The sequence below is a fragment of the Aulonocara stuartgranti genome, assembly GCF_965226115.1.
Source record: "Aulonocara stuartgranti genome assembly, chromosome: 23".
NCBI lineage: Eukaryota > Metazoa > Chordata > Actinopteri > Cichliformes > Cichlidae > Aulonocara > Aulonocara stuartgranti.
The window spans coordinates 41212973-41238223 of record NC_138958.1 but is presented as its reverse complement, the minus strand read 5'-3'; the positions used below and the strand labels follow the sequence as shown (position 1 = coordinate 41238223).

Genomic DNA, 25251 nt, shown 5'->3' with positions numbered 1-25251 from the left:
GAACTCATCACTGGAGGGAAATAAAAAGAATCTCTTGGCAACCGTTTAGTATAATGAGAACTGCAGAAGCTGAAACAGCCAAGAGCTAGATCCAAAGCTAAAGGTAATCATGACGGACAGCAGAAAAGAAAGACACTGTTATATGTAGAATTATTATTGGGGTTATTAATTTTATGACAGGGGTGCACCTAAATTAGACATAACAATAGCTTCATCAACCTTGAGTATCCCCCCCCCCCCCCCCCCCCCCCCCCACACACACACACGGGAACACAATATATATATATAAAGGTCCCTCAGTTTAAGTGTCAGAGAAATTTTTTTTTACTTTTTTATTTTAAAGGTTCACAAGACTTAACGTTTGAAGTGTGCCGAGAAGAAGAAATCTTTCTGTTTTTGTAGAGGTGTAGCCTCTAAAATAGCAGTGCATATGAAGCTCATTTACTCTCAGTGGTTTTTAAATTGTTTTAAATTTTGTTTACTATTTTGAACACACATGAATACACGTGAAAACAAGATAAAACAAGACAAAATAGGATGTTATATGTATTCTTCATTATCACACTTCAGCAACAGCAGTGGGTTTTTTTTTAATAAACTGCCGAATAAATGTGTCAGGGGCTGTTAGGGCTTTGAGCTTAAATTAGCTCCCTGTTATGTTTAAAATAGTCACCTGAGGCGTTTTAAATGGTAACACCCCCCTCCTCTGCTTCTAAAATAGTTCCGTCCATCATCAGGGCGCATCTGGTTTTGAGTGGCTCGAGTAGCTGCAGTGTGTCTGATTTAGCTCCCGGCGCGCGCGGCAGGAGCAAGCAGCGGGAACACCTGTCTCGTGACGAGCGCTCATGTTCTCCTGTGTGGCGTGAAACTGGAGCACGCAGCCCGGAACCCGCCGCCCCTCCGCTGGGCTGGACCGGAGCAGCCAGCCCTCTGGACCGATGTCCTGGCCGAAATGTCCCGGCACATCTACATACGAAACAAGATTGGCGAGGGCATCCAAGCGCCCATCTTTCAGGTAGGTCAGGTGTCTTCAAGGCTGCTAGTTACAGTTGCGGAGGCTACATTTTAATTTAAAAGTGAAGAAAAAGTCTTTTAAATTTAATTAAAATAAAAATGTAACCAGAATAATTCTGTAGCTCAGTCCACTACAAGCGTTATGGTGACAGCAAAAGGTAGCTTTGTTTTAAAAAGAAAAACAACCCCCCGCTTTAATACATTATGAATATAGGCTTTAAAATACCTAACTGTACTGTTTTAGTATTTAAATATCTATGAGACTGTTGACACAAAACAAAGCATAGATGGTCAACTCTTTATTTTTATTTTAACTTTGTGTTTTGCAATGCACATCTTTCCACCTTTATACTCTCTAGGTGACAGTATAGTTTAGATATTAAGAACAATAAGTGAACTGTGTGTTGGGGAATAACAGATCAGTGATGTTTTACTTAATAAAAGTTTTATTTTTTGAGTGGACTTTAGTTCTACTTAATAAACTACATTATTTGGAAATCTCGCTTTCATAATGGTTTTATTGACTTACTGATTCACCTCAACGTAATTATTTTGAGCCTTTACACATGCTTTCTTCCTTGCCCATGCTTTTCTACTTAATGACTTTCTTCCTTGTTTATTTATGAATCAAAGCATTACAGAACAGATAGAAAAGACATAGTCATACCAGTGTGTCAGCATTTCAGTGGCTTCAGTTTAAGGTGCATTCCACTTGATGTTTAAAAGTCATGCTTTTCATACAGCTTTTTGCAGTTTCAGCTCACAGAAATGCCTTACTTGCCTTGCATCTATAAAGAACATAAGACTGGCCTAAGCTTTCTAACAGTGCATCTATTTTAATAGCTGTGGTAGATATAAAGGGAAGGAAGTGCATCAGTCCCCCGATATCAGCCCCCTGCTAGATAGCTGATAATTTATTTTTCTCCAGTTTGATCGATCTTTACTGTGTGTAATAATAGCGGGTCAGTTCTTGGCTTTGGGCTCTTAGCTTGAAAGTGAGAGGCAGAAGAGGGATGGTGACCCAGATTAATGGCCCTGTTTTATAAATTCAGGGAAGTAGGCTCTGACTTTTTAATGGTGACATTGTCATTAACTCTGGAGATTTGAACAGAAATGGGGCAAATCACTGGCAGATAATTAATTTACCTCCCTGGAGATGAACTCTGTTGGTATATTTGGATTTTTTGGAGGAGAGAAAGAAAGAAAGTCACGAGTGAGGTAAGGAGAAAAGTAAGTTGGCAAGTGCAGCGTATAATGCAGAAACGTATAACAGAAGTTAGCTTGTGTTGCATGTCAGATGGCTTGTAAGGTTGACCTTATCTAATCTTGGAAAGAGCATCAGCTGCTGTGTGAAGCACATGTGCCCGAATGTCACTTTGCATCATGTATTAGTCTCATGTGGCATTTCAGCAAGCGATCCAAATATAATGGATGTGCACAAGAAAACGTAAGAGTTGACACTGTAGCTGCTGGTTAAGAGTTCATTTTTTTCCGTCAGGTGAACCGAGGGACTTATTCCAGGAGGAGTCGCCTCAAGAGGTCTGACGGCAGCACCACCTCCACCAGCTTCATCCTCAGACAGGTACTGCAGGGAACAGATGCTCTGAATGGTTGTAAAATTGTGGTTTGACGTGGATATTTCTGTGCATTTATACCAAATAATGGAAATTGGATAGAAACAACAACAACAAAAAAAAACACATATAGTTTAGCATAGCATTAATTGCTCCATGTATCAAATTTTTCCCTAAATTAAATCCTTGTTAAGATATTTGCTTACCCTGTGTTGTAAATGGGCTACATCATACATGGTGTTTTTTACTGAACAGGATCTTCATACCTCAAAAAAAAAAAACAAAAAAAAAAACAGCTATTCATGATTTTTACTCTGCTGAGTTTCTGATTGATGATCACACATTTATGACATACACTGCTTTTGACTGCAGGGGGTGGTAAAGTGCAGGTAGTAGAAGGTGGCAGTGCACCAATTACATACTGTATTTAGATGCAGTTATACAACATCTTTTCTTTCAATATAAAGTACTTAACAATATTATTAGGTCACCTGATATAAAAACAAGACAACACCAGTATTTTAAGAGTCAAAAATGTGTTCAAACTAACAATTATATCATTATTTATTAGGCAAATACCAAATTGAATTCACATTTTCATACCCAAATCCGAGCTGGCACTCTGGACTACTCTGAGAATACAGAAATTAACAAAGCATAACAATCAAGCACTAAAATGAATTGCAAATAAATAACTATAATTTTACATCTTAATCAAAAAATATCAATGTGCTTTACAATTTTTTTCTGTTTTTTTGTTAAGCAGTACATTTGAAAATTTATAAATAACAATAATAATCAGATTTTAGCATCTAATTTCTAATTTCTATTCAAGAGCTTGGATCAACCATTACAGAAGCATAAAAATGATGCTGCCAATTACCAAAAGTGTTAATTTAGAGCAGCTGTGGCATAAACCCTGCATCAGGCAGTGTCTAATACTGCATAAAATGCAAAATATGAACATTTACAGCATATCTGAATATGGTGTCATTTAGTTATTCCTTAAAACAATCAATCAGTTCTGGTGCTTTACTGGAAACATAAGGGGCAGTAGATTTTACTGTTTTATTATTGTGTAGTGTTGGTTGGTGTGTTGAAAATTTTGTCTAATGATATCTTTAAAATTATTGGCGTTATAGGCAACAGAGCGAAATTATTGTTATTATTGTAGTTGTTGTTATTATTAATCTATTTTTTGCATAAGCAGGGATTTATATAGGATTACAATGGCCCATTCCTCTGTCATTTATACATAAAAAAAGAAAAAATCAAATATAACAACCAAAATAACCAAATAGTGTAGCATTCTTAGTCTCTATTAGAAAATATTGTGTTGTTGGCACAGGGCTGTGGAGTCGGGCCTCAGCAGGCTGGCTGTTCTGCTTTTAGGTTAAATGTAATGGTAGTTTTTGCTCCCACTGTTTTTACTCAGCATATGGCTCATTAGTGTTAATGTTTAATTAATGTTCCCATAGCTAAGTTGGCTTTTAAAAGTGGACTTACATTTAGACTTATATTTCCAAAATTTGGGGCATAAATTATTCTGCATTGAGGAAAAATACGTGTTAGTCTTGAGTAAGATGTTGCCTCTTCTTCACCGAACAAACCAGCTTCAATATTTAAAATGGAAAAAAGTGCATAAAGCAGACACAGCTCGTCTGTTTTTATCAAAAGTTATTTTTGGAGCATCTCTGCTCTCTTTTCTTCATCCTCCATCTGTCTTTACTGTTGTTGAATGTGGCACAGAGCCTGTCACAGCTCTCAGCAGACTCTTATTCATGGTGTTACCCAGCATGCTATACTCAGTGGTGTAATTTTTTTTTATAAATGTGCCGTTTCTAGTGTTAGTAATAGTTATTCTGTACTATTTTTTATGTTGAAGAAAGTTTATTTAATGTATATGAGTCATATGGTTGTGAGTAAGGCGGTCTGCTTAAAATACACTCATCAAGCTTCTAGTTGCCAGTAATGTAGTGCATTTAAACCCCAGTGCACATTTTGTTGGTTCACTGTTATATTAATATTGGAAAAATGAATTTTATGTTAAGTTGAGAGCAGCATCTGGGTACAGGGTATGTTAAATGTGCTTGATTATGGTAAAAATGATCAGTACTAAAGTACACAGCTATTTCGTTTAGTTATCATTAACATTTTAGCCATTGCTGAAAATTATAAACAATTTATATTTGTTAGTCTGTGTTCAAAGAGCTAAATCTAGGGGCTAAATGCTAAGAGCTAAATGTACTTTTCTTGTTGACCAAAGGCCATCTTTTGTCGTCTTGGCTCAAGCGAGCTAAACATTAATTTAATTTGAGCCTTTAGGTAGGCGCAGAAGCAAACCATTGTATGGCATGAGCCAAAAAAAAGTGTGAAACTGATTATTATTAGATTATTGTGCTGTTATAGTATATTTTTCAATTTGTTTAGACCAAATGTGAAACTGAAATGGTTAGCCAATTGAATTTGCTTATTTCTCTGTTTTGTGACTTAAAACTGAATTTCTTTGAATTTGGAACTGTTCATGTGATTTTATTTAAAAAAAAAAAAGGTAAACAGCACCTTCTCATCACATTTGGATTTGACCATCCAACGAATAAGCTGATATTCTTTTTACCTTTAGACAAGATTTCCCTAATTTTTGTGTAGTGATTTCTTGACTCATTTACGCTCTACCCAACTGCTCAGAACATACAAACATGTGGTACCAAATGGGAAGCTGCAGAGTGCCCTCTGGTAGACAACCTATGCAATATCAGCACTCATAACATGGTTGAAGGGTGTTTTTCCATTCTTTCTTTCCGTTTTTAATATTGTCATTTGTGGTTTCATTTTTATTTAAAAATGATGATACCATCAATTGTCAAATAGCTAATATCTGCCAATTATATTGGTCTGGCTCAAGTATTTTCTTAATTGATTGGTTAACTTAAAGAATTTCCAAGAGTTTTCTAAAGCATGTGTCCACTAGGGCTGCCACAAACGACTAATCAGATCATGCATCCATTGAACGTAAAACGTACAGCTTATTGCACCAGCATGCATCTGCTCTTATATAACTATCATTAGCTTACAGCTTTAAGTGTTTCAGGTATGTGCTAACTAAAAATAAAGACAAGATGATAGTTTATTAAATTTTAATGAAATTCGCAGATTGTTTCGGTGAAGTTTAATAAACTCCTTGCTATCTAAAATATAACAGGACACCGGAGTATATTCTCCAGCATCTCACACTTCTGATGATCAGTTGTTTGCTTGACGTTTATTCAGCTGTGTAAAAAACTATAACTTTAATCTCAGCCAAACCGATTTACTCAGGAACAAATAAAATACTGAAAAAAGCCAAACAATAACATTTTTAAGTTATCTAAGTGACTTATATATGTTTAACCTGAGTAGCGAAAGACGGTGGTGGGTTTGAAAACAATTTGCCGGGAGTCCGGTGTTCTCACGGGCTGTAGTGAGCCTTGAACCCCGGCTAGCTATCGAGCTAGTGGGTAACAGACGTCTCCGAAAATGTCGGAGCGCGTTTGAAAATATGTGGTGTCTTGATAAACTGAGCAGATATTTGAGGTTTACACAGCTACATTCTCGCCTGAAAATATGTTTAACGTTTATTTTGTGACCCAGAAAGAATAATAAGAGTAATATTGCTGCTGCCATTGTTGGAAACGGAGCAGGGCTGCGCTATGAATTCTGGGATAGGTTGGGCCACGAAGTATACACCCGACCCATCCTTCAAATCTGGGGAAATGAAGGGCGCATTTGTCGGAGTCTTCGTTGTGTCGCTGTAACGTAATCCTGGACACTGCTTCTTCTTCTTCGGGGTTTAACGGCAGCTGACATCCTTGTACATGCTGTGCTGCCATCTTCTGTTTCAGTCCGTTATTACACTCTTAAATCCTACTACTTATTGCCACGTTTTTGGGATCTTACAAAGCTTCAAACGACGCGTCGACTATTAAATTAGTCGTCGACGATTTTGATAGTTGACATAATCGTGACTAGTCAACTAATCGTAGCAGCCCTAGTGTCCACCCATTTTTTTTTTTTCCCAGTAGCTAAATAATCCGGTATCATTGATAAAAGAGATTATCAGCAAATATTCACCCACAAAATATTCATTTTTAAGTATTAGTTGTTTCAGTTTAGTTGGAGCAGACCTTTTCAGCAGCACCTATTTTTGGCTTAGCACAGGTTTTACTGATCACATTAACTACGCCTGCGTACATAAATAGAACCAATTCTCTGCAGGTCTCATCAGTAACACCTGTGTTTTTGCACCATTTCAAATGAAAAGCGTTTGTATTCAGATGCCATGAAAATGGTTTCTTTTTAGTAATAACATATTATTTAAGCATTAACTGCTGACTGTGTGGAGAGGACTTTGAAACCACATTAAGGCCTTAATGCCAGGAAATGATTTATAAATATAAAAGTTACATTAACATTTAAAGAGATAAGGAGATAAGGCGTGTTTGGACTGTGATACCCTAAAAAATTGTACTTTCTATGTCTTTAGTAATTATTTTAAGTATTTCTTAACAAAAGATTGGCTCAGGTTCAATCCAAACCATTCAGTACCTGACTTTTATTTTATTTTAGTGCTATTAGTGGTGTAGATGTGTCACAACCACATTAATTCTCAAAAGAAAAATGAACTTCCATGAATTTAAATCCATGTTTCTAATAATTCTCCTGTTATTTTAGCTATTTAGCTGTTTTGTCTTTCTCTGGAGAATAAATAAGCAGAGTGAGAAAGAGAGGTAGCAAGGAAATGGAGGGTGCTGATCCCCCATCCCCCTCCCCCGATCCCTGCTACCGCCCCGCACTAACAAAAAAAAAAAAAAAAAAAAATCACGGAGAGCGCTCATCCAAGATGAGTGGACAGCCAGTCAGCCAATCAGCTTCTTGCACATTGGCTCTGTCATCAGGCTTGGATATTGAGGAAGGATCCACTGCTCTGCTGCTGCCTCTGCTGCTCTCGCTGTTGTATATGTGTGTGTGTGTGCGAGGAAGCCTGATGAAATGAAATGCCAGGATTGGGCTACCTCCAGGGAGAGCCTCTCCATCCTATAACGTGAGCCAGCCAGCAGCACTCTGGGATCGGGGAGAAGCTGCATCCATCAAGCGACGGGCCTCCGGAGGACCAGGCGTGATCCAACGGGAGGGGAGATTTTTTTTTTTTTAATCATTCTTCTCTGCTGTGGAGAGAAGGGATTGTTGTCACCCCCCACATCCATCCTTTTTTTTAAATCTGGGGCCCCCTCCTTCCTCGTCCGCCTACACTCTTTTTGTTTTTTACCCCCTCGTTCTTCTAGAGGCGCTCACTGGAATATCAAACCTCCATGTATGACAATTTGTACCTGCATGGATTTGAAGACTCGGAGGCGGTGAGTGTTTGGATGGGTGTGTGTGTGAGTCTGCTTTTGTGCTCTCAGCTGTGTGTTTTTTGATGGAAGTAGCTCACTGCACACACACACATATATATACACACATATGAGGCCTTCGATGGGTAAGCCAACGGTACAGTGTAGCGTGATCGTGGGTTATGCTTGACTAGGAGGGGGTTGGGTGTGGGTGGGTGTTTGGCAGATGGCTTCTGATGTGTGACATTCACACTGTTGTGCGTGTTTTGCTTTATCTGCATGTGTAGTTGTGCATGTGATGGCAATCTGCCTATAAAGCTGTAAGATTGGACGTCAGGAAACCATCGGATCCAGAAGGAGCCATTTAGTGCTCATCACACTCATGAGGTGAACCAAGCCCAGATTCAAAGATTCAAAGATGCTAATCACTCGTTTCTCCACTCTGATAGATCCTCATTCCCACATTTGACTTTCTCAGAAATTGTCGAGCTGAGTGTTTTTTTTGTTTTGTTTTTTTAATCTGATCGTGCCACTGTGTGCTGTAAGGGCTCTGACGAGGCTTGGCGAAACATGCATCGTGATGTCATGAAGTGGATTCTGATGCTGATGAGTCACATGCTGAAGCTACTCCATTGGATAATAGCTCAAGTGCTACAGTGCACCCTCAAATCTTCCGCACAGATACATGAGATTGAGTTGAGCAGTGATGCAAAAATCACATCGGGGGGAAAAAGACGTTTTATATAAAATTGGTGGACTTGTGAAAACCAGATTATGAGACACATGGTCAAGATTAAAAACTGCAGAGACTTATGTGTTCTGACTTGTAATCTAACATTTAGACATTGCGCCCAATGAACTGCATCCTTATAATGCAACTCTGTCATTATTTGCTCCTTTCTTTCTGACTTGATACCCTGAAACTGAAGCTCAGGCCTCCTGTTCTAAATTAGCACTTCGCCTCCAAGTTAAAACTGAGATAACCCAAATTATATCATTATGACATCAGCAGGGTTATTTTCCCCCAGACCTGACAAAACTCCCTTTAGAGCCACAGATAACACCATGTAACAGCTCTCACAGGCTGAGGGTGAATAAACTGTACAGATGGACTATGTGTTTGATACAGCTGAAAAACAGCCAGCAGGAACATAGTGATGTGTTTGTTCCTCTGTAATCTTTTTGTTCTTGGAAGTCCTACAAAAACACCCAGTTAGTCTGGGATGGGATGCTTACATTTCAAATGAGCAGCGTGCTGAAGTCAGGCCTTGCCACTGCTGGCTTGTAAAAAAAACAGCAAAAAAACAAAACAGAAAGTGCTTAGCTGTGATGACTAAATTGATTGATCTTCTTGGGAGTAATGGTCTTCCTTAATTGAATCATCATTAGTGGCTGATTGTTTAGATTAAAACAGCAGAAGGAAGCACTTGATCCAGTCGTGTTTGAGCAAAAAATGTTGCACTGAAGGAATTCCTACTGGGTGGCTGGATGAACTGCTGCAAGCCTGGCGTTTTTTTTGAGGCTGTAAGTGAAAGAAAAAATCCTGACAGGTTGCAAAAAAATGGACCATCGATATCCTGTATCAGATGTAAGGGATACGCAAGCAGGTGCCAAAATTTGTAAATTAAATGTACACGAATAGCATGCTAATAAGAAATTTCAGCATAACCGGTATAAAAATGTTCAAATATCATCCAACAAAGTGACAAAAGCTCCTTTTCTCTGTCAGCAAACTACCTAATTAAGTACTTGAAGAAGATGACGACTTCTTATGCGCTGGCGATTGACATGCTAACATTAGCTGCAGGTCCTTTGGCAAATTTGGCTTTTAACCTATCAAATATTCTCCACTTATCAGCTTTTAGAGATATCATTATTTTGTGTTTAACCAGGTGTTTCCGACAGGTTAGATGTATTGCCCTGACCAGCTTTGCATTTTGCACTACAAATGCTGCCGAGAGCATAGAGTCTGCATCGAGTTTTGTTACAACACCTGCTTTCAGCTTGGCACTGCCACCATTACCTTGCATTTGTTCTTCAACACATCTCAGGGGTCACGTCGCGTGGCCTCACTCCGATTCTTCTTCTCTAACTCAGATCTGCTCTGTTGGTGTATAGGGGGGAAAAAAGTCAGGACAGTATAGTATTGCAGTAGTTGCACAGACACCACATATTGATATTTTAATAAATACATTAAAATGCACTGACAATACCATTAACCAGAGATCTCTTATCCACCATTGTCCTGAGATAACATTAGCCAAGCAAACTGAAATTAGATTGGTTCAACTGAAAAAAAACCCATCCAACAGTGGACACATTTAGCTGAACAAAGCTACCTTCTAATTTGGAGCAAGCCAACGGCTCAGTCACTCGAGTAAAAACATGACAGCAACTGCTTTACATCTAAAATAATAACAGATGGCTGTCTGATTGTATTGAATTTTGTTTTACATATAGTAGAAGGAGGGTAGAAGAGGACTTTACTGCTGGTTACCAGCTGGTTGTATCCTGGTTGTATATCTTAAATGTCAATTTCTGTATATGTAGATAGCAACAAATATGTAATAAAAAAAAAAGGTTTATGACAGTGAATTGCTGCATTATCAGAAACAGATTACATGTAATCGCCAGCTTGACCCCAATCAATTGCAGACCGTCTGTCTTATTAACCGAGGTTTTCGTCACAGTGTTGTTATGTTTGGCATTTGGCATTTTTTTTGACCCAAAACAACAAAAGAAAATCTGAAGTGAGATAACTTTATCTTATTAGACAAAACAAGTATTAACATAGTTTAACTTTAAGGAAATAATTTGGAGCTGGTATTGGAGTAACATCGTATCGTGGGGTGCTTGGGGATTCCCACTTTTAGTGCTGTGGTTACTTGGTAGTTTTGACCCAACCCTGCTGATTAGAGGTCTTCAGTTTGCACAGTGTGTTTGGTCTGTAAAACAAGTCATGGGCAGATACTTGCATATGTTTGTCTTATAAAAGCAAACAAGGTATTACTGTTTTAACTGCACCAAGTAAGCGAGCAGAATAGACAGTCATGTTTGTTAAAAATAATTAACAATTTTTTAAAAACAGTTTTAGCAAGCTTTTTTTTGTGGTCACATGACGTTTTCATTGAAAACCTTACAGCAAGGCCTGCACACTAATTTAAAAGCAAAAGGAAACTAATGCAAAAATTTTCCCCCAGTGGTCACTCTGTTTAGTGTTTTTTCATTGTTACTCATTAGTTTATATTTCATTGTCTTATTTTGATATTCTTTGGTTTTAATAGTCCATAGTAGCTTTATTTTTTCTGTAGGGAAAGGTGTTCTACCAGAAAAACCAAAATGTTGCCATGTGCATAAATGTCTGTGGTTATGTTTGAAGTATTTTCTGTAGCTATGTAGACTGTAGTTTGACTAATACAGTTTCATGATTTTATGGGATGATTGTTTCAGATGAGTAAAATACAACTAGAAGACATCTCTCACTCTCTGAGAACAGAGAATCATCTTCATCAATTAAATGTATGAAGACATGCAAACTGCTGACAGCACAAGAATAGAAATCCACTTTGTCTGAGATGCTCCTGCAGCCTACTCTTTTTTTTTTTTTATATATATAAATATATATATATCGTTGATTTTACCTGTTCTGCATTCAGTGTGCCAAGCCACTACTCAGTATTTGGCACTGTGATTGTAAGCTGATGCGCATTGAATTCCAAAACTTCAGCAAGTGATCCCATAAACAATTTATCTTTATGGTGCTTAGCAGCTCAGATGCTTTCAGATAAAGCTAAAGCACATCCTTGTTTTGAAACGTGTCCTCTATCACCATGTGACTGAATGAACCTCAGAGCCTTTGTGCTTTTTTTTTTGTCTTTTCAGAGAGAAAATTCAGGTCATTTGGGTGCATCTGTCCACACTGTTCTAACTTTTTCTTTAAAGTCCTTGATATTGGGACAGTGTTTCGCTGTGCAGAGATGTTTTTTTTATGTTAGAGGCCTTGAGTGTAGTTTTCATTTTCTTTAATAACCCTATCAGGAACAGAGTGCTAATATTAGTTTGGATTAGCCATAACTTGATAACAAATTTAAAGCACTATTTAAAGCTATTTCCTGTTCTTGTTGGGCAGCAACTCTTGCTCTAGAATAATTTTGCCATGCTTAAAGACAACATACTCCCAACATACACCCATCAGGCATAACTTTATGACCGCCTGCCTAATATTGTGTTAGTCTCCTTTTTGCCAACAAAACAGGTGTGCTGTGGTATCTGACACCAAGATGTTAGCAACAGATCCTTTAAGTTCTGTAAGTTGGTTCCTTCTTCCCATAGTGCATCCTGGTGCCAGATATTCCCCAGGTAAGCGACTTGGTCCTCCACATGATGTAAAAGAAAATGTGACTCACTAGACCAGTCTACCTTCTTCCAGTGCTCCATGGTCCAGGTCTGATACAGGCGTGCCCATTGTTGGTACTTTGAGCAGTGGACAGGAGTCAGCATGGGCATCCTGACTGGTCTACAGCTATGCAGCTCCATATGCAACAAACTGCGATGCAGGGTGTATTCTGACACCTTTCTGTCAGAACCAGCATTACATTTTTTCGCAGTTTGATTTACAGCAACTTGTCTGCCTAATCACATGGGCCAGCCCTCTGTACCCAATCATCAGTGACTCTTGGTCACCACTGTTCCTTCCTTGGTCCATTTTTGATAGATACTGACCACTGCAGACTGGGAACACCCCACAAAAGCTGGAGTTTTGAAGATGCTCCTACTCAGTTGTTTAGCCATCACAATTTGTCCCTTGTCAAATTTGCTCATATCCTCATGCTTGAATATTTTTTTCTGACTCAAACTCATCAACTTTGAGAACAAAATGTTCACTTGCTCCCTGATATATCCCACTAACAGGTGACCTATCAGTGGCCATAATGTTATGCCTGATTGGTGCACTTATCAAAAGATGTATCCAGTCTGTATAGTTTCAGTCATCTCTGTGATTTCTTTTCGTAGGGATCAGCTGATTCATACACTAGCAGACCATCAGACTCAGATGTCTCTCTCGAGGAGGAGCGGGAGGTGCAGGCTCAGGTCCAGAGCCAGAGCCCAAGCCAGAGTCAAGGACCGGGACAGAGCCGACAGGAGAGGGAACAGCAGGCTGCCGTTCAACTGGAAAGAGCCAAGGTAGACAGGCTGTGACAATGTTCATGCTAGTTTATCTTTATTATGGATTTTTTCCCAGATCAATAAAAAGTCTTCAACTCCGTTAGAGTAAGAAGTTTTTAATCATTTTAAATATACTTTTCTGATCCTCACTGAGCTTGTGTTTCCGTCCTTCAGAGTAAACCTGTGGCATTTGCTGTAAGGACCAACGTCAGCTATTGTGGCGCACTGGATGAAGATGTTCCAGTGCCAGCCACAGCCATCTCCTTTGACGCCAAGGACTTCCTGCACATAAAAGAGGTTAATGAGTACTTTGTATTAAAACATCATAACTACGGCATATATGTGATGATACAAAATTCAATTTGATCTGATCCCTTTTCATGTTTGCATCTTCAGAAGTTCAACAATGACTGGTGGATCGGTCGGTTAGTGAAAGAGGGTTGCGAGATCGGCTTCATTCCCAGCCCTCTGAAGCTGGAAAACATTCGACTCCAGCAGGAGCAAAAGAGAGGACGAGTCCAAGGGTAAGTAGCACAAAACCACAGTCGTCGTCTCATTGTTTTTCTCACGTAAATCAAACCTTACTTGATCACACAAACGTTAACGTAAGCACAAAAACCTGGCGTCTAATGCGTTGAGTAACAATAAGACAAGGATCATTTAAAGTCAACTTTGCACCAAAATTGTGGCATTTTGATCGTAAGAAGCAAACATTATTCAGATAAACCAGAATTTTGTAGATTTTGTAGCTTCCACTGAGCGCACTACTTCTACGTGTTCTACTTGCCACATTTTTTTAAAGCAAAGTATTTAAAATCTCATGAATCTAGCTAGATGACATTTTATTTAAATGCATATATTGCTAGGAATGAGAATGAGGTAGCATGGAAATAGATGTCGTCAGTAATTTTAGATCACCTTTGGACAAATCATGGTTATAAACAGGTAGAATTGCCCAAACAAACACACAAAAAAGACAAATTAAGCTGAGAGTTTTACAGTACAGTACATTTTGGTAATAATTTAATTAACCTTTCCTGTGTGAGGTTTCGTTGTTTTTCTTTGCTTGACAGTGAACTTGCTATCTTTGTGTTTAGGATTGTGTTAATGGGACACAACAAGACATTTAAGCAATTCAACTTATGGAACTACTGTGGACATGTTTTCAATTTTATCAACATAACTTTTGTTCAGCTAATGAGATAATCAAATTGCTCAAGAAAATCCTGTAATTAGTTGGGGGAGTAGGAAGGGAAGGGGTGCCGTGGGAATTTTGACTTGTCTTAGCGATGGAAATGGCGATTGATTGCGATCCAAAATGCCAGTTTATATTAACAACCTGAATTGATTCCTTTATCAGCTTCACACCTTTGAATATTTTGATGCAATACTCTTGACACAGCCCCTGAGACTGCTGTTTAACCAATACAGAAGTTAAAATAAATTCATCCTATATAAAAGCATGCAACTTCTCCATAAAAGCCTTGTCATCTGTTTGACTGTGTTGGTGTCTCACTGTGTGTTTTTTTTATTTTTTATTTTTTATTTACTCCTTAAAGTTTCCTTTGACTCTTTCGTGACTCATGCCCATTTACTCCGTCCTCTCCACTCGTGTCGACTGTACCAGTCCAGCGGTTTCAATAGCTGTAATTAGCACACCTATCAGCCTTCGAGTTTCCTTGTGTGTGTGTATAATGTGTCTTGAATGTTCTGTCATCCAGAGTTTGTACAATAACTCACAGGCAGTTCCCCGAGCCTTGCTGCTGAGTTTAATACTAATCCTACTCGACTGGAATGCTGAAGCTTCACTTAACAGCGTGGCTTCTGTGGCTTTTTGTCATCGAACCTCACAGACAGGGAGAGACATTCGAACCCCCGTTAAACAGGACTACTCTGTGTAACTGAAAATTAGGACCACTATGTTAGAGATTGCTTGCTTCGGCAAGCGCGTACGCTAAATTGGATACGATACAGAGAAGATTAGCATGGCCCCTGCGCAAGGATGACACGCAAATTCGTCAGTAGCAATACTTAGGCAGGCTGGGGCATTTACATAATGATCACTTGGTACAAAAGGAAACACACTGTGCCAGGAAAATATCCCCCAATCCATTACACAACCACAACGCCAAGTTCTAACCAAATGCCAAACCAGAAATCATCAGAGCAGGCAACATTTTTCAAATCTTCTATTGTCCAATTTTGATGAATCGTAGTTTCCTATTCTTACCTGACAGGAGTAGTGTCTGGTATGGTCTTTGGGTGCTATAGTCCTCCTGCTTCAAATTTTGCCATGTTGTCCATTCAGAGATGCTCTTCTGCAGACCTTGGTTGTAATGAGTGGTTGTTTAAGTTACTGTTGTTCCTTATCATTTCTGAGCAGTCTAGCCATTCTCCCCTGACCTCTGGCATTTTCACCAAGAAAGAAGATGCTTACTGGCCCTTTGAACATGAACAGTCACATTTAAAATCACACACAATAAAGAGTCTTTGAAAAGGTGTACCTAATAAAGTGTCTGCTGAGTGTATAATAGCTGAATAACAATGGGCCTCATACTCTTTTAAAAATGGACATCTGTAACAAAAAGCCATCTAAGGTGAATTCCCAAGTTTCATGAAAATTATTTTAGTTCTAAAAGAAGATGCAACTTTCACTCAGTTTCTGTTCAAATTATTCACTGTATATTTAAAAAAAGAAAGAAAGTAACTTGAAAAAAGTCTTGAATTAATAATTGTTAATGCTGTGATTAGTTTTGCCATACTTAAGATGATGTAAATATTTGAGGAAGATGTGAAGTTTTATGGGGAAAAATTCAGCAGTGGACTTAAGTGATGACAGAAGGGGGAAATTCCAACTTGGGCAACAAGCAGACACGAGAGGAGACTCAGGAGAAGTAGGTAAAAAGATATGCGAACTAAATGCACACCAGGGAGAAGGGCAACAAGAGATGAACTCAATCAGAGAGTAATAAGGGCAGGAAAAGAACAAAAGCAGGAAGTATAAACGCAGTCACATAAATTTCAAAATAAAACTGGAATTAACTATGCTAAACACAAAGAGTAAAGCCAAACAGACAATCAGGAAGACACAGGAAGGAACACAAAGAGAAAATGAAAATACTTACAGTAGAAACTATTAGAAAAATTAAAAAATATGGGAAACTGCAGAGACTTGTGTTACGGTGTTCTGATGTTTAAGGTGGTTTAGCTGACCAATATTAAATTAATTAAATGTTCATTATTATTAGTTTTAGTTTTTATTTCAGTCTTAGCATACTATAGATTTTTTTTTTTTTTTTTAGGTTTCAGTCCTTTTCTGAATTAATACTGTGGGTTTTTTTCTGTCTTTCTTTTTCCCATTGTCTTTTCCAGTAAGTCTGGAGGGAACTCTTCTTCCAGTGTGGAGGATGAGGTTTCTGCCTCTATCCGACCACTCATATCCTCAGCAGGTGAGAACATCGGACAGGGGGAGAGGGCTTTTAATAGCCAGCTGCCAGCTTAGAGCCAAGCTTCTCGGCCACAACAACATAGAGAAAATAAGACTCTAAAACCTTCCCATGTCTCTGCGTAGAGCATAAGTTCAGAGTTGTTGGTACATTTTCCCATGATCCTCCTCTTCCTCCAGTTGAGGACTGCAGGCGCTCTGAGACTGGGGCTTACCACAGTGTGAACCCAACGACAAGACTATGACCCCCCCTCTGAACTGCACTCATGTGACTTTGTGAATATAACCTTAGGACAATAGAACTGCTTTTTTTTTCTATTTTTCATATTATAGTTATCCTTGGTAGGTTTCATTTGTTATGGCTTATAATGGAAAGTTGCATATGTGAAGCATGTTGGAGTGTTTCTGAAATATTCTGGTGACTCCTCCTGTGGCAGCAGCTACTGACATCACTGTCGCTGTCTTCTCTTTCCTCCTACAGGAAAGCAGAAACAGAAAGTGGTAAGTTGGTGACGGTAAAACACACTCATATACTATTCACTCAATTCTTGTTGTTGTGACAGGAACGGGTAGCATTTAGAGGAAGTTACAGTAACAGCGTACAATACTTCAGATCTACTGAAATATCCAACAACAAGTTATAATGATTCCTGTGACGCCATAATGCCATCACTGCGCAACATAATACATTATGATAGGTACTTTACAATAAAAAAAAAACTGTCTCTGCTGTGTGGATTAATATATAAATTTTTTATAGCACTTTTTTGGGCGTGGTCGATTTGTGGCTCTAGGTCCGATAGTGTATGCATTTTTCTAGGACCCTCCAGGGGTTAAATATGAAGCCACATGTGGTTACCTAGTCTTACTGTTGCATAAAGGAGAGGAAAATGGGGGAAAATGGTTGACCTGGCTATACTAACCCCCCCCCCCCCCCCCAAAAAAAAAAAAAAAGCCAGTAACATCTCATGTCTAAGTTTATTATATTCACATTTTTCAGTTTGTAAGGGAATATGACATAGATCAGTACATATATAACAAGCATGAGAATTTATGCATCAGGCCATTTTTGCAGAAATATGTTGACTGAGTGCCAAAAAACCCAATCAAACCAAAGGCCAAGGAGTTCAAAACCAAGTAATCTAATCTAATCTAATTGAATCTAATCTAATTGAATCTAATCTAATCTAATCTAATCTAATCTTGTAAATTATATAAAAGTTGGGATCCAAAAAAACTTACCTGAAACATTTCTCATTATGAACATTGTTTACTGTCAGCTGATATACTTAGAGAGAGACAGTGCAATAGATCATTATAAATTGAATTAATATCTGAATTTTGTAGGCAAGTGCATATGCTATTTGGAAATTCAACCACCCCTGAATGCTTAATGTGAATCAGTCTCAGCCATTTACATAATTTTAAGTTGTAAGAGTTGAAAGACCTTGGTTTGATTCCAGAGAAAGTTAAGCAGTGATGTTAAAAGACTATGCCATGTCACCAAAAGTATTATTAATATTTACTTTGTCCTAAACTTCAATGTTTTTATTCACCACAAAATATACCCCGATCTGATATTGTTATTACCTTGTAATACACAGTTTTTGTTTAATAAAATGCGGCTTTTAACTGTGTGAACTATCTACACATGAAATGTGTTGGCTTACATAACTAAATGATACCAAGTGTTTGCTGTTTTGAGTTGTACTGTGTCGTGGTGGTACCTTTATTGTGAAATTGGGTTCAACTGTAGTATTGTGAGTGTTTGGGCAAAATCTGTGTACAGTGGTCGTTTATGTAGCAAATGATAAACACCGGTGCATTAACCACATTTTGTAAGCTAACATGTTAAATTAACGTTTATTTGAGATAATGTGTTAGATTTTTTTTGTAAAGTTGGGACAATCTAAAAGTATTCTTAATATTCTTATTTTTTTTCTTTTTGCTTCAATTGTGACAAATTAACTTACCATTTGCTACATGCCCTGACATGGCAGTAAACCAGCTTCCCATTTACTACGTGTGGTTGTGTGTTGAGCTGACTCTGCAGTCCAGAAACCCGTTTCTAGGCAGACGTTTTGCCTCGTCACTGTAATGAAAGCATAGGTATAATAATGACTGCTTAGCTTTATTTAGTGTTGCAGTGACTCATGATAGTGAACCAGCATCAGCAAAAGCAGGTCCTGCCCTTAATGCAGCCATCATTATCACACCTGTGCTTCTCCTGCTGTGGCGGAGCCACGGCGTCTGCTATGAAAAAGGTTTATCGCAGCTGTCTGCTTTGCTTTTTCGTCAGTCTGTTGTCTCTTGTGGTTTTATTTTTGTCAGCCTGAGTGTACCGCTGCTTCTTTGTGTTAACAGACGGAGCACATCCCCCCGTATGATGTGGTTCCCTCCATGAGGCCTGTAGTTCTGGTGGGACCCTCACTCAAGGGCTACGAGGTAAGCTGCCTGCCTCTACAGCCGAATGAACAATCGGACGTTCTCACATTAAAAACAAACAAACATGAATAATCTCAATTTAATTACAAATAGGACAAGAAATGAGATGACTCCTGTACATTTTTCACTGAGTCCCCCAAAATAGCCTTCTGTTGGCACTGTTAATTATGAACGTGTCATCGCCCACGTAACATCCAGATTGCAGCCAGACTAGCAAGGAGACGAAGAGTTCAGATAAGAATATGTTGAGTAATTGGCAGATTTTTTCTTGTTGCTTCCAATACTGCTGATAATCGTGGCTTGTAGAAAAGCAGAATACTAGAACTGCTTTGAGGTACATGCAGTGCCAGGTATGGGACTGCGAATACTCCTCAATGATCACCAGCTTGTAGCTAGCTGTGTCCGTTTAGTGCTGGGAAGTCTAGACTGTTCTCAACTGTGAGCTGTGAGAGCCAATCAAAACCTTTCAAAGTAAAACCTAAAAGCTAGGAGTGTCTGAATGCTGACTTGTGGAAAGGTTGTTATTCAACAATGGTTTTATGTTCTAAAGTATATTTGTACAGACAAATTATGTTCAGTTATTACAGTGGTGCAGGGTGCATGCCTTTTACCATGTTTCCTGTTTTAAAATACCAATTATAACAACAAATATCATAGGTAAATGAAAAGAAAAAACTTTATACATAAACAACAGTACATTTCATTGATTTATGCTGCATTTGGTCACATGGTAACTATCTAAGCTGATGATGTCATTTCCATATTGCTCGCTCAGATGGGGCATCCGACATCATTATGTTTTTTTAGCAGCAGTAAAGTGCCATCTGTCTTGTTGTCCTGAATTTGCCTGATGGATGGTGGCTTATTCATACTGAGGATCACAAAGCACACAAAGCCATATTCCGAGATTAAGTCCCTGACCAATTTTTCATTTTTGCTTCGCAGGTAACAGACATGATGCAGAAAGCACTATTTGACTTCCTCAAGCACAGATTTGATGGCAGGTAAAGACAAATTAAATGCACACTTCTTAGGAAGAACTATAGAACTATTTTAATTCTAACATAGTCTTTATTCACTCCCAATAAATGGTAAGTAAAATATAAAGTTACTTGCAAGAAGAAAAAAATATGGAGAGTAATTCTTATTGGTCCTTTTTCTTCTCTGTGCAGTCTTCAAAATCGAGTCAGTGCCCTGGTTAAAAAAATTATGTCTTCTTTATTACAGGATAACTATCACACGAGTCACAGCAGATATATCGCTGGCCAAAAGGTCTGTTCTTAACAACCCCAGTAAGAGGGCCATCATAGAAAGATCCAACACTCGCTCCAGTTTAGGTGAGCTTCACGTATATGTTGACTGAGCTATAGTCTGAAACTGTGAAGTTTAATTGTAAGTAGTGAGAATCATGCAAATGTCTAATGTCTGTCTTTGTCCCCTTAGCTGAGGTGCAAAGTGAGATTGAAAGGATCTTCGAGTTGGCCCGCTCCCTGCAGCTGGTGGTTCTGGATGCCGACACCATCAACCACCCTGCCCAGCTTCTCAAGACCTCCCTGGCCCCCATCATCGTCCATGTTAAAGTCTCCTCACCAAAGGTACTCGGATCATAGGCAGACCTTCAAAGAGGGAGATTTTTGTCGCACTAAGAAACATTTTTACTCTCTCTGATGGGTTTATTATCAATCAGGCCATGGGTTACAAGGTTATCAAGTCAAAGCTGGATAAAACAGGAAATTAAGCATATGTGATCTTCACAGTGACTGTCCAACAGAGTCATTCAGTTGGAGACAAACATCGAGAACAAAGGTAATGGTCTCTCTGTTAGACTCATGTTGTTTATCCACGGGTGTTACAGCTCATCACAAGCACAGTGTTACCTCAAAACTAGCATGAAGTCCTGTACTTTTAAAGCCTCTGATGAACACACGTGTGTGTTGGGGGGATATAAATCTGCACTTTGGCACTTTTGCATGGGAGAGTATGTCTTCTTCACCTCATCCCTCAGCACTGGGACTACAACAGTAACCACTTTGATCAACTGTCTGTCTTTAAGATTAAGTTTAATCAGACTGAGAATCTGCTGTTTACTGTTTGCACGTGTTTTACAAGACATCTTCCTAGCATGCTTTTCTACTGTTGACCAGTAAAACTGACCAGTGTACAGACAAACCAGGAAGAAGCAGCAATATTAGGCGTATAGCATCACTGCATTACTGAGGTCATGAGTCCTCCAACATGTTTGGACTGTTTATTTATTTCAACCAATAATTGTTACTTGTTTTCATCACATTTTGGTCATAAACGTTCTGGCTTAATGGTGATCATAAATAAATATTTTGAGGCAGTTTAACCCCATTGGATATAATATTTATTTGTAGATGTAAACATTATTAAAAATCCCAAATTCTCAGAAGAAGGTGCAGATGATATGAGCAGACAGTTCACCCAAAACTGAGATACTTTTGGTTTCTTTGTGTGCGTTTCTGCTCTTTCATCCAGGTTCTGCAGAGGCTAGTCAAGTCCAGAGGGAAGTCCCAGAGCAAACACCTGAACGTCCAGCTCGTGGCAGCAGACAAACTAGCCCAGTGTCCACCGGTAAGCCAACTTTCTCCTCCTGTGCTGGCTTGTGTGGCCCGTTGTTCTCATACTTTTACAGTTTCTGTATTTAAAAAGATGCCCATAAACTTTGTTTCTGCACTCCCAAACAAATGCATCTTAAGGTCAAACGAGAGTCAGGGAGATTTTTATGTCTTGGAGAGCAAAAACTGGAAGCACTTGTATTTATTGAAGCCGTTGATATGATGTTTATTATCATTAGTCCTTGTGCTAATGTACATTCATAGCTGAGCCTCACATACAGTGTAAGAGTGGACATAATGTATTTCACGTGTCCTCTGCTGCTAACAGGAAATGTTTGACATCATCCTGGATGAAAACCAGCTGGAGGACGCCTGTGAGCATCTCGCCGAGTATCTCGAGGCATACTGGAAAGCGACCCACACCTCGATGGCGACGCCCCTGAACCCCCTGCTGGGACGCAACCTGGGCCCCACCACACTCACACCCTACCCCACCAGCATCTCTGGACTGCAGGTACACATCCACCTGTACCAAAATGATTTTCTTTGACCTTGATGGGTGTGGTTCAGATAATAAAAGTAAAAAGAGTAAACCCAGCCTATTGCAAATCATTTTTATTCATTCTCCTCTTCATTCATGTTATTTCAAAAGAGTTATACCTTCCAAATTTGTAGCATTTGTTTTTTGAAATAAATTGTTGTCTAGTCACAACAGTTGGAGTTGTGGCATTTTGTTCTCTGGGAAATAACAGTTTGTCCATTAAATCTACACCAGAGTGTTGGCACTGTAGCATCCTACGTAATCCAGCTGTTTTATTATCAGCTTAAAGAAAGATCCCTGATTTAATGTGTCAACAAAGAAACCATTGATGCTTCCCTCTGATAACCTTGCTGATATGGAGTGAGCTGTTCTTCGTGTGTCTTGTGAAGAACCATGAAATGTTAAATATTTTCAGTGGTGCCAGAGCCTAAATTTCTGTCACGCTCAAAAAAAAATACAGACGACTCTGCGTCAATGCAAAAGTCATGTACACATTTAATCCATGTATGTTGACTCAGTGTGGACAGTAAGGGACAAGGATAAGCATGTTTATCAAAACTTGCAAAAGTATTTTTACATTATACTTACTGTCATTGTCGCTGTGATCTTTCTTCTTCTCCCTGCGTCATCAGCAACTCAGCACAGTCCCACATATCAGAGAAAGTTAAACCTACACAAGTGTGTCATTACATTAATACATTTGGTCAAACATTTTTGCTTTGCCATGTGTTTGCATGTTATTACTGTCATCTGTTTGCCTAACTGCGCAAATCCGACAGTGCATGTTTGATTCGACCTAAATTCTATCTCTGGCTCCTCCTCTTTTTGAACAGATTTTCACGATGTCCATGCTAAGCAAGTCATAATCCTATTTGCTGCAGGCAGTGAAATCTACACCCACTGATAACTCCCCATTAGAAATTGAAAGCAAACACGTGTGTGCATTTGTGTGGATACTGTGTTATTAGGTCTCTTCCATTCCCTCCTGAGCCTTATCTATGTCCTTGGTATGTTCGTGTGATTAGCAGAGCCAAAGAATGCGACAGAGTAACCACACAGGAGACCACTCGACCCCAAATGAACGTCGCAACCTGATGACATCAGATGAAAACTACCACAACGAGCGGGCACATAAGGGACGCAACCGCATGTCCTCTGGCTCCCAGCATAGCCGAGAGCAGCAGGACGCCTACCAGGACTACCAGGATCCCTATCAGGATGCATACAAGCCACATCGCAATCGCAGTTCACCGGGCAGCTATAGCCATGACTCCCGGCACCGGCTCTGAAAACACTCCTCTCGCCACAGTGGCCCACGCGGCCCAAAATTCCACCCAAAATAAACGCTGCAATAGAGCCAAGATGGTCCCAAATTGTACCTTTTTCCCCCCCCCCCTTTCTTTTTGATCTACTTGGCTATTTTTCCTCTTTCAAAGTAAAAAAGAATCACATTCAGGTATTTTCGTTTTAATCAAGCTGTCAGGGCAAACCCCCATCAGTCAACAGTGTGAGTAGTGAGGAGGTTCAGGCCAACATTAACAAAACTTGTAAAATTTCTTTAAGTTTCTGGGACCTTTTTGGGATTTTACTAACATAATGCTCAGCAGATGTGCAACACAATGCTTGTTGCCGGTGTCAGCAGTCTAATTATGGATAGTAGTCAGATGGTGATGATGTACTGTATGGGCTTCTGAGTGCCTGAAGCGTCACACCAGGTCAGATGGAAGCCCTCTGCACACAAACTGCTGAAAGGCTGCTGCCCCCTATCCTGGGCCATGTATAAATCCTCTCTTCATTTAGCTTATTGCATGCTTGTAGTTGATCAAGCTCCGCATCCACTTCACTGATATTTTACTCTGGATTCTCCCATGATGAGGTGTAGATATGGAGGTCCAATTTTCACCTCGTTGTGGATAGGCGCTCGGTGGTGGGTTTGTGGGTTGGTTATGCAGATGATATCTGGCTGCTAGTTTTGAAAACTGGTGCTTCACATTCCCAAACTATTTTGCTATTTGAAAGTCACTTTGAGCAAGGCCAGCTTTTGTGTAGCATAGCTTCAGGATTTTATTTGGGTGAAGACCCTGACCGTCATAAGCAGAACAGACTCTGATGGTGCTGGGGATCATACCTCTGTTACACTGTAGAGGAAGGCAATACTGCTGCTGTTCTAAACAGCTAGCACTTAGAGAGTTAGACAAGGCAATAGCCGAGACTGTGTGATATTGTAGTGGATTACAATAGCAAAATTCTACTTGAGATGCAGTTGATACTGTTGAAATATGGACTGGCATTAAAACCAATGCAGGAGGAGCCTCTTTAGCTGGCTGGGATGTTCTTTCTTGACATTTTTGCCCCTGCCAGCGTCTTGTTTTTCTTCTGTTTGTTTGCTTGTTTGATGTGAAGTTCCATCTGCTGCTGAAGCTACAAATTATTTTGCATTTGTTAGCAGTAAAATCACAGTTACGTAGAGGTAAAACACACATATGGATGTCGGTTAGCATTAAGTCAAGTCACTGGTTAAACTCTGTCAAAGTTCCTTTTGTTGGCTTTAAGGGGTTGAAATGATATAAATGTTACACGGCAGGATTGGTTGCACCATGTTCGTTCCCTGTGTAGCTGGCATGTTTTCCTGACTGCAGAGCATGTTCCCTCCAAAGGTAAAAAAAAAAAAAAAGCCCACTGTAATCAAGTTGGTGTTTGTACAAGTATGAGGCACGTTTCTCCAAAAATAGAAAAAAAAGAAAAGAAAATGTCCCAAACTGCAGACGAATGATATCTCTGGATCCTTGAGGGTAATCGCTCATTCAGTACACTGAAACGACACAAGCAAATATTTTGATAATTTAGAAAATGTTAAAGTGGCCTGCATGGTATAAAAGTGAAGCCATCTCACTGATAAGTTTCTGTTAGACCAGAAATATGTTATATATTAGAAAGTGCACTGAAACAACTGACACAGGCTGAACCCTCACAAAAAAAGGGCAGTTTGCCCACATGGTGCTTTGTATGGAGCATGAGAGCTGCTGTGTTTGCTAATGATGATCTTAAGTTTTGTTAACAGAATTTGCTGTACATATCCCATTCTTTTAAGAGATAGTATTATCTTGTGATTCTGACT

At 39.2% G+C, this 25251-nt stretch overlaps 1 protein-coding gene across 5 annotated transcripts; it reads left to right on the top strand.

The window, feature by feature from the left end:
- Positions 1-743: 743 nt before the first annotated feature.
- On the top strand, positions 744-24937 carry LOC309700741 (voltage-dependent L-type calcium channel subunit beta-4-like). 5 transcript variants are annotated; one of them, XM_082524523.1, is made up of 14 exons: positions 744-1015; positions 2513-2596; positions 12971-13141; positions 13298-13420; positions 13520-13647; positions 16496-16572; positions 17050-17069; positions 18933-19013; positions 19959-20017; positions 20241-20350; positions 20457-20608; positions 21513-21608; positions 21921-22106; positions 23162-24937. In XM_082524523.1, exons 1-14 carry the CDS (start codon positions 953-955, stop codon positions 23420-23422), a joined length of 1611 nt encoding a protein of 536 aa, XP_082380649.1. In that variant the 5' UTR covers positions 744-952; the 3' UTR covers positions 23423-24937. The 5 variants fall into 5 exon arrangements, with proteins under 5 accessions (XP_082380649.1, XP_082380648.1, XP_082380650.1 ...); XM_082524522.1 differs by having other exon boundaries at positions 23159-24937; XM_082524524.1 differs by lacking the exon at positions 16496-16572 and having other exon boundaries at positions 17051-17069; positions 23159-24937.
- Positions 24938-25251: the final 314 nt, after the last annotated feature.